The sequence below is a fragment of the Tinamus guttatus genome, unplaced genomic scaffold (genome assembly GCF_059628265.1).
Source record: "Tinamus guttatus ecotype Peru unplaced genomic scaffold, ASM5962826v1 Tinamus_guttatus_pri_ptg000548l, whole genome shotgun sequence".
Classification (NCBI taxonomy): Eukaryota; Metazoa; Chordata; class Aves; order Tinamiformes; family Tinamidae; genus Tinamus; species Tinamus guttatus.
In genome coordinates, this window is record NW_028289082.1 from 66,868 (window position 1) to 76,488 (window position 9,621).

At 48.7% G+C, this 9,621-nt stretch overlaps 2 protein-coding genes across 2 annotated transcripts; both read left to right on the plus strand.

Annotated features, from left to right (window-relative positions):
* Window positions 1-3,120: 3,120 nt before the first annotated feature.
* Window positions 3,121-3,871, plus strand: LOC148592573 (gallinacin-5-like). The gene is made up of 2 exons (XM_088534336.1): window positions 3,121-3,182; window positions 3,741-3,871. The coding sequence occupies exons 1-2, from the start codon at window positions 3,128-3,130 to the stop codon at window positions 3,869-3,871; spliced, it is 186 nt and encodes a 61-aa protein (XP_088390462.1). The 5' UTR covers window positions 3,121-3,127.
* A 2,369-nt stretch (window positions 3,872-6,240) lies between these two features.
* LOC148592574 (gallinacin-3-like) lies at window positions 6,241-9,070 on the plus strand. The gene is made up of 4 exons (XM_088534361.1): window positions 6,241-6,418; window positions 7,346-7,428; window positions 7,853-7,964; window positions 9,043-9,070. Exons 2-4 carry the CDS (start codon window positions 7,371-7,373, stop codon window positions 9,068-9,070), a joined length of 198 nt encoding a protein of 65 aa, XP_088390487.1. The 5' UTR covers window positions 6,241-6,418; window positions 7,346-7,370.
* The last annotated feature ends 551 nt before the right edge of the window (window positions 9,071-9,621 follow it).

Below are 9,621 nucleotides of genomic sequence, written 5' to 3' on the forward strand. Positions count from 1 at the left end.
CTGGATTCAGAGAACTGTTTTATCAGTCATCAAGCATCTGTCATTCTTTCAATAAAGGAAAATCTGGGGAGATTGGTTTGCTGCTGTGTGTATTGTTATTCTTTTATCTAGGAATATTCTTCACCTTTAGAAATTTGAAGTAAATACAAAGCAATAATTCTGAAAGCAGATTAAACCCACCTGGAATGTTTATGTTTTCAGCATTTCCTCCTCTCTTGGGTTGCCAGCTGAATAAATACTATCATGTTTTTGACCCTTGACTGACCAGAACCAATGTTTCTTAGCAAAGTTGGACAAAGTTGGACAAAGTTGAACTTCAGGTTCCATCCATTATTCCAGAACTTTCACACCTGGGAAGAGCAGTCCTATTTCACTGTAGGAGCTGAAATAGTAATATCCACAGTGAGGAGAACAACAGGAGTCAGGACATCGTTGTAAGTTTTGAAGCCTAATTCTATCCCTGGCTATATTGGCCAGTGTAAATTTGAGGCAAATCTGCAAAAAAAAAAAAAAAAAAAAAGTGTCATCTGCAGTAGATAATTGAGAAAATAGAGTCAGACATAAGATGCTGCCTGAGATGGTTAGATGACTTTTCCAAAAGACTAGTACCTCTTTTTTCCCAGAACTTTCTCCTGCACCACTCTGATGGAAAATAGAATATGCAGGTTGATGAGTGAGCTCCTCTTTCTCTCCAGCTGCTGCTCCAGAGCCCATAGCATCCATGTGCAGACATCCCGGCCTTCAGGCTTCACAGCTATAGTGCTGACATCTCCTGGCATTTCAGAATTCCAGAGGCTGCAGCCAAACTCTCAGCATCTAAGCTGGGTGGCTCTATCTGTAGTGCCTGTTAACAACGGTGATGCTCATTCTCCCTCCTGAGTCTAGGAAATTGCAAGTTAGCCCTGAGCAAAATCGTACAAGGAACTGAGCTAGCAATCTAGCCCAGACCAACTAGCAGTGTGCCAAAATAATCCTTGACACAGTTTGGGCATTGCGGCATGGCCAAATTGTCATAGTTGCTCTTAGAGTACGCCTTAGAAAGATAGAAGAATATATGGGACCCTGAAATATATTGGGAGTTTGCCCCCAGCTCTCCCGCTGCCTGCATGGAAGTTGGCACTTGTGGATGATCAGCAAAGGTGGGATCACCTGTGGCTGGATTTCAAGGGAAGCAACCCAAGTATCCAAATGCAAAGCACTGACACTAAGTACAGAGTCTGGCATTTGTCAGGGAGAATCTGACCTCCTTTTCAGAGCAGATGTTTCTGCAAATGACTCAGTCCTGCCATTGAAACCACAGGCTTGAGAAGGGCAGGAAACTGGGGCAACAGTCACCTCGCAGGGAAACCCCTGGAGAGAAACTTGAGGAAGTTGACAAGTGGAACAAACCCAGCAATTTTTATTTTATGTCCTAAGAAGTTTTGCTCAATCCACAGTAGCTGGATGTTTCTTGAATAGACGAGATATTTTGCACAGAGCCTGGGGATTTTGCAGGGAAAGCCCAGCCCTAGATATTTTGGATTCAGCTCTGGATAACGTCCAGGATCTGTAGCCAGCATCTAGCAGAATGCTGTAGCATCACGCTTTGAACACACAACCACAAACAGCTGCCCTTGCATTTGTAGCTGGGGAATGGCTTCTAGAGTCAGTCCAGAGCTGAAAATAGCCCAAAACTTATAGAGGCAGAATTAGGAAATGGCTGGTCCTGTAGAATCACTGTTTATGTCACTAGGACTCTGACGCACCCCCAAGTGATGACTGTTATCATTCTTATGGCACAGGCTCTTTCTCTGCACTGGGTCTTGAAGATGCTGCTGCTTTACGGCACCAAAGGGTGAAGGATGGGAGATGTGCTCACCTCAGTGTCACCTCAAGAGTGAATAGATGGAAAGTGTGTACAGAGAATCCCTTATCATCTGGAGTGGTTTCATCTTCAATTAATGCTAGATGGCCCATACAGATGTATGTTGCAGCTGGTAATGCTAAGCTCTCTCTCCAGACCATGGGTTAGAAATAGGAGTTTTTATAGTGTGATTCCCCAGACCTGTTTTAGACATCACCATGAGGATGAAGTAAGTGACTTGTTTTCCTTCTGCTATGGAAAGAATGGATAGAGGGTATTTGGCCCAAAATCTTTGTCACAGCCAAAATCCACTGGTGACTGTATAATTCCTGCCCCTGATTCCCCAAATATTTTGCGTAATGCAGTATGTTTTGGGGAGAGACATTGAGACAGGAAAGAGCATCGAAATATGTTGAGTTGGTGTAATATATTTATATAACAAATAAGTACATAATATACAAATATATACACTTGATCTCTAGAGGTCCCTTCCAACCTCAGCCATCCTGTGGTTCTGTGATTCTGTGATGAATCTGCAGCAAAGCTGAAAAAGTCAGCAATGAAGGTGACTCCATTACTATGTTGAGAATCAATGATGAATTAAATACAGCAAGTTCTTAGGAGACAAAGTCATGATTAAAACTTGTCCTTTGCGGAACTGCTGGTTGAACAGGGATGTCATCACATGTGGCTTCTTCCTAGTAATTTTCAAGTGAAGCATAGAGCATAAGCTTCGCTTGAAGAGAGGAATACAGAGCTGTTTTGTGTTGTGAAAGCGGATTGCTTGCCAAGGTCTAACGAACAGGGGTGCAGTGTGTGCCGAGATGTGTCCAGCAAGCCACAAAGCCAAACGTCTCTTATGCAAGGCAGGATGACACAAGACTCAGGGCTTGGAGGGGCTGGAATTCCTCTCAGATGTGCCAGAATATGAAAGCGATGCCTTGTACACTATGAGAAAAAAAAAAAAAAAAAAAAAGGAAAATGCGTTTTTTGGCTGGACATCAGTGATCATGAGGGACACAGCCTGGGTAATAGACTGAGAAAACCAGCTGTCTTTTGCCACGTGGAGACGGCTGCTTGGGATCAAGCTGCTACTGCTGGGACAAGGAGGCTGAGACATCCTCCATCTGGTAAGTGGTAACATCCCTTCCCGGATGGGACCTCCTCTCTCTGCTGTCCTGATCCTTTGGGAACGCTCAATGAGAGGCACACAGGGACTTCCCTATCCATCTCGGTCCTGCTTTCTCTTCTCAGAACTGTGACTCTCCCAGGTGACTTCCAACCATGAGGATCTTGCCTCTCCTCTGTGCTCTCCTCCTGATACTCCATGGAGCAGCAGGTAAGAGATGAATGAAAGAAAAGATACGCATGGGCAAAAGCAGAGGGGTTTTCTGATGCTACAGAGAGATTTCCCTGTCGGAAAGATTCAGATGAATGAAATTAGAGCCCAAACCTTCAATGCATTTTTATTTCTCTGCCTGCTGAGATTGAGAGTCATGCTGCAATTTCTCCTTCATGCCCCATATCTTTAAAAGCTCCTGCTATAAGCTCTGCAGCTGTGCCTGGACCCTGGGACCTTGCAACATATGCTCTTGTGCTCCACTGAAGGGCTATGCCACCTCCAGTGGTACCTTAGACTGGCTGTCCCCATGTTCCCAAGCTCACCAACCACCCCCTGGCTCCTGCCTCTCAGGAGAACTGAACCTCTTCCAAATATTCTTGCTGGATGGGTAGAGAGCATTTCCCATCAAAAAGCCAGAAATTTATGCTGCGGTTATGTGTCCTGACTTTCTGTGCTGGGATGAGCCAGGAAAGGGGTAAACTTTGGCCGTGCTGGGGTCTCGAGCTCTGCTTGATTTGCTTGGCAGGAATGTACCAATCTCCTTTTCTTCTGCAGGCTTCTCTCTCTCTCGTGGGACACCCGAGGACTGCCAGCGCCGTGGGGGATTCTGCTCTAATGGGTCATGTCCCCTGGGTATTGTTCGTATTGGCCTCTGCTCCCTGCGTGACTTCTGCTGCCGAATGTAGGTTCAGCATTCCCCTAGGGCAGTTGTTGTTATGGGTTTGGGTTGAAGGTCAGGTCTCTAGAGAAAGAGCAGAGAATACCCAGCCCAAGGGAAGGAAGACCTTGGGCACCCATTTCTGCCCTTCGCAGCATCCTCTAAAATCTCCCCATCCAGGGGTGCTGGCCAGTACCAGTGCTCTCTGACGTTGTCTGCAGGGAGAAGATGCTCTTCCTGGGCTACCACCAGCCCCTTCTTTGGCCATGCTCTGCGCGTTGAGCAGTCCTCCAGCACGTGGCCTCCCCATCAGAATGTCCAACTCCAGGGAGATGGCAAAGAGCTTGAGCTCTCGATCTCTACAGTTACGCTGATGCTCCTGCACTAGTTTTCTCCCTGCAATGGGAGATTTGTGTACGGTCCCAAGGGTCTGGCACCCCAAGGTACACAGCATGGGCTGGGCTAGTGCAGGTCAGGGATGAGTGGTGGGGTGCATGGTGACAGCCAGTACCTGGCTGTATAGGGCAACATGGCACTGACTAAGCATTCTTCCTCCAGGCGATGGTATCCCTGATGGCATCCTGGCTCCCCATGCTCCATCCTGAGCAGCTCTTAGAAACCACCACGTGCTTCTCGCAGTGACCCTGGAGCCATCCGCATGGAGGCATCAAGTACCCCTCTGGAGATGCAAAGGATGTCTGAGATCCAGGACATCTGGCCAGGCATCCCACAGAAAATGTCTTCCCTGTTCCCAATATAATCTTGTGGCCAATATGTGTGTTGTTGTGGCTTGTGTGAATCCGAGGGGAGAGGTGGGTCTATTAGACAGGAATGGTGGTGGTGAGTCTCCTTTGGGACACGGCATGTCCACATTACAGCTGGTTGCCCTGTAGTCTCTAGCACGAGAGACAGCAGGGCCAGAAGGATTGTGTGGGAAAGACTCTCCAACTGTTTTAGATGGCTGTTTTCACTCTTGGTCTTCAGGGAGATCGGTAAATGTGGAAGAGAGAGGAGCTACATCCTTCCACCCTAGCCCATGTTCTTGGAGATCATCACCATCACCTACACTTCCCTGAATTCACTGGAAGTACATGAGGTTTTCCTGAGTTCCAGGCTAAGTCAGGACTCCCCTGAGGTTATTTCCCAGACCATGACATGCTGTGCTTGATGTGGCCCTCGGTCTACTCCAAGGGCATGGCTGGGTGTCAGCAGTAGGATGTGTGGGGTCCAGGAGGACTGGGGGTCAGGCTGCCTCTGAGGAAACAGAGACCTGGGGCTGTGCTGAGGAGTCATGAAGCTGCCTGGGCTGCCTTGGGTGCTGGTGTCAGGGGAGGTTTGGGATGTGGAGCTGGGTTAGGGAGTCACTCAGAAGCCCAGGGCTGGGTAGGTGTCAGTCCCAAGACCCTTTGTCTCTCCTGTGTCTGACTTCCAGCCCTTCCCAGTGCTCTTCTGGTTCTGGCCCAGGAGAGCTCTCTCCCAGACCCAGTACTCAGTGTCACCAGCTAGTCTGGCTGGAAGTTTGCTAGAGGATCATGGACATGAACACAGGCACAGTAAAAGCAGCATGCTCATACCTAACATAATAAGGAAAAAAGCTAACCAGAAATATACAACAGACCATGTGATGAGGAGCAGAGGATGGCCAGAGAAGAGTACTGACCAGCAACCTGCTTTCATTCTTTTTTCCATGTCTGTTCTTCCTTGATCCACCTTGGTCTTTCCCTTTCCTTGACTTTACCCTGTTTCTTGAAATGTCGAATAATAATCCCTTGACCAATTCCAGATTTTTGTTTGTCATTCTTTCCATAACCAACTTCAGTTTGGATAGCATTATACGGAGATTTTCTGCGGTTAAATGAACTTTGTAGGATTTGCATGTGATAAAACAGTTATAGGAGCAGTTGCTTGAAACAGAAAATGTGGTCAGAGAGCACCTTCTTGCTACTTCTCTGATAACTGTCCCTTTATCTGAAGAGGCATTGGAGAGCAATGCTTGAGGTTATCACTTTGCGTGTCAGGTGTGTAGTTATCTTGGCACAAATGAAAATTGCCTTGTAGTGTCCAAGGGACAGAAGATGTGCAATCTGCAACACGTTCCTGCATTTGCACACTACCTCATCTCCTGGGGTATCCCAAGGTGAGGAAGAGGGCAGGATCTTATCAGTTTGTTTGGCTGGTTCCCAATCTCTCCATGCGAGACAAAAATGTTTTGTCCATGCCAGACAGTTCATCCCAAGCCATCGTCACCAGTGTGCCTGCTGCATCATCACAGTGAGGTGTCACAAGACGTGTTGCATGAGGAGAGCAGTGGAGATTGCAACAGGTTTGAGGAGGCATCTCATCTGCTCCCATTGCAGGAGGGAGGGAAAAGGGACCAGCCCCTTGGCTTGTGGACATGGGTCACTTTCTCATTGGCCGTTGGAAGAAATGGCCTCTGCAATAAGCACATGTCCCACTAGTCTTGCATGGTATATAACCAGGGTGCTGTGGGCAAAGCAATACTTCCTGATCTGAAGGGCATTCAGACGCAAGAGACTTGTGTTGCTGCTTGAACATCAAGACCACCCCTGATCTGGTAGGTGTTTGTGGGGAGTCTGCCCATTCTGCTGCCCTGTTTTTGTCCCATCTGCCTGGAACCCTCTACGTGACAGATGGGTAAAAGCACCTGGGTATATGGAGAGACCAAATGGGGGTTCAGGAAAGAGAGTAAATCCAACATATGAGCAGATGATGATTAAAGTCTAGAAAGAATTGAAGTTGGATCCAGGGTTTCCTAGCTACAAGACAGACTGGAAAGGTCTTCATGCTTGAGGAGGTACCTGAGAACTTGTATTCTGGTGGGATGGGCAGTCCCCTGGGCAAAGAGACGAGGTGTTTCTTGGGCAGCAGCACAGAGGGTTTCCGTGCTCTGAGACCTCATCTAGCTCCAAAAGGTTGTTCTGTGGTGACCTTAATGGTGACCAAGAATTATTTGTGTCCCAGCCTAGGAATGTATCACATTGGAACCTGTGAGACAGCTTGCTGAACAGTGAGGGTCTTTCTGCAAAAGCTGGGGGTGACCTGGTCTTGTGCCTGGGCACTCCTAAGGTGACAGGAAAGGGCAGTTTGGGTAGACAGCTTGGTCTTCCTGAGGTCATGGGGGGAACAGACTTGCCCTTCAGTTACTGTGGCTCCTCCAGGGACAAGCATTCCACTCAGTGTCTACTCCATTTCTTTCCCCTAGTTCTTCTAGTGCCATTGACCTCAATATTTTCAAAAAGCACCCCTGTCTACATCTGCCACATTTATTTAGAGGCTGTTTAACTTAAGACTATCACAGTGAGGCATGCATTCTTCCATGTGCATGTTGGAGAGAGCACAGGGGAGTCCTGGGAGCAAGAAGATAATGGAAGACCATCTGGGTGGTCCCACAGGATTGCTTTTCATAGCTGGCTATCCTTCTGGGAACAGGCTAGAGACAAATATTATCCTGTGTTCAAGTGTTTCTGTGTCCCCTCTCCAGCCACGTGGTGAGCTGTGCACCAGCCATGAGGATCCTCTACCTCCTCTTCCCCTTCTTCCTCCTGTTGCTCCAGGGGGCTGCAGGTGAGCTGCATAGAGGGGCAAAAGGGTGAGATGTGGCCCCTTGTCATCAGGGTCTCCCACATCCTGGGAAGATACTCCATGCACTGGGGTGATACAACATGGAGGAGGGATGGAAGAAAGGATGTTTTCCAGGGGCCCTTTCAGGAGCCATTCCCCTGAGCGAGCTGGGGAGGCAACGTAGCTCTGCCTTGACCTCCCACTGCTCTTCTCCTGTGCACTCTCACCCCTATTGCCATGTGACAGTGCAATGGGTGAGATGTTGTGCTACGAAGGTAGAGGTGGGATGAGGATGATGCTGAGTCCATGCAGGGGAGTGAAATCCAAAGTGAAACCCAGGCTTAGTGTACACCCTTCTGCAATCAAACACTGTTCTCTCCTTTTTTGTTCTTTCTTCTCTATCCCTGTACATCCACCTCCATTGTAGGTGGAACCAGCAGATCCTGCAGACAAAAAGGGGGATTCTGTAAATTCCAGAACTGCTACTTCCCTGATATACAGATTGGAACCTGTTCAATATTTAGGAAATGCTGCAAAAGGTAAGTTCAGGACTGAAAGATCAGGGAAAGGGCTGCTACCTCTTCACTAGTCATGATAGATGCAATCTTTTTTTAACCCAAATTCTGGATGACATTATTATATAGTCATACAGTGAGACACAACTGAGGGCAGGACAAGAAATGGCAATGTGTGCTCACAGATGACCCATGTAGGGATGGAAGAGGCCAAAGTCAGGCAGCAATTTCCCACTCCCGTCAGTGCACCATGAGACCTGCACAGTGTTGGCAGAAGCTCGGCCATGGTAGTCAAGAGTCACAGGTCACCCTGGGGTGGTGTGAGGCACAGGCCCTTGCCGTGCTGGGGCCAGGCTGAGCCTTGGAGCTGAGGCTGCAGCTGCTTAGCAAAACACAGCTCTGAGTCATCTGCAATAAGCACTGGAGCTTCCTTCTGGGCCACTTAGTGTTAGGTCCCCTTGCAGCGGTGTGGTAGTTAGGAGAGGTGGCTGGGAGAAAGGGGAATGTGAGGAAGACTGTACAAGCTGGTGACACTACTGTCTGCTTTCTTCCTAAAGTCTGCGGGGTTGAGACTCTGGATCATCTGAGCAGCACGTGCCCCTTGCTTCTCAATCCTGCAAAGAGATCCTCAAGACCTCACCCTTTCCGGCTTCTGCAGTCTCCAAGTTGTGTGAAAATGGAAGGTGAAGCGCTGCTCCTGATGGGATGCAAGGACACTCGTGTGTGGGAGCAACCGCACCGAGGGCCTTGTGTCAGCTGAAAAGTATCTGCTTATCCCTGCTTCAATAAAGCTGTGTAGTTTAGTATTGCAGTTGGTGGAAGGTGCAAATGGTTGCTGGTGGGGCAGGAGGGTGGGTGAGGTTTTTGTGGTCCTCAAGTTGCCCAGAATGGCTCTTTTCAGGATTGCTCTTTCTCGACAGTGTGATGGGGTGCTCTGTGTCTTGCAAGGCTTCCCAGGTGTTTGCATGTGGTGGGACAAAGCCACTCTGTTGATTCCCAGGACGGGGAAGCTGTGTCCTGCTCATTTTGGGCATGGACATTGGATCCTCGGTCATCAGCAGCGTGTGGTTTGTGCGGTGAGATGTTTGTCCTCCTTGGGCAGGCACCTACTGCAGCCCTCCCTGCTGTGAGCCATGAAGACAGTTGTGTCTCTCCTCAATCCACAGCCCCACCACTGCCCGGCTTCGCTAGGGGAGGCTCCTTGACACCCAAGCTGCTCACCAGTATAAACCACCCTGGTTTTATAACCAGTATAAAATGTGGGGTGAGATATGTGCTTATTGCTGGGGCTACATCTTCCCCTGGTCAATGAAAAAGTGACCCATGTCCATGAGCCACGGGGCTGGTCCCTTGTCCCTCCCTCCTGCAGTGGAAGCAGATGAGGTGCTTCCTTGGACCTCTTGCAATCTCCACTGCTCTCCTCATGCAACATGTCCTATGACCGCCCATAGCGGTGGCACAGCAGGCAAACTGGTGACGATGGCTTGGGATGAACCGTCTGGCATGGATAAAACATTTTTGCCTATCATAGAGAAGATCAGGAACCAGTTGTATCACCTGATAAGATGCTGTCCTCCTCCTCTCCTTTGCGCTACACCTGGAGATGAGGGTACAGGCACATCCTGCAGATTGTACCCCTTCTCTGCCTTGAACATTACAAGGCAATTTGCATTAGTGCTAA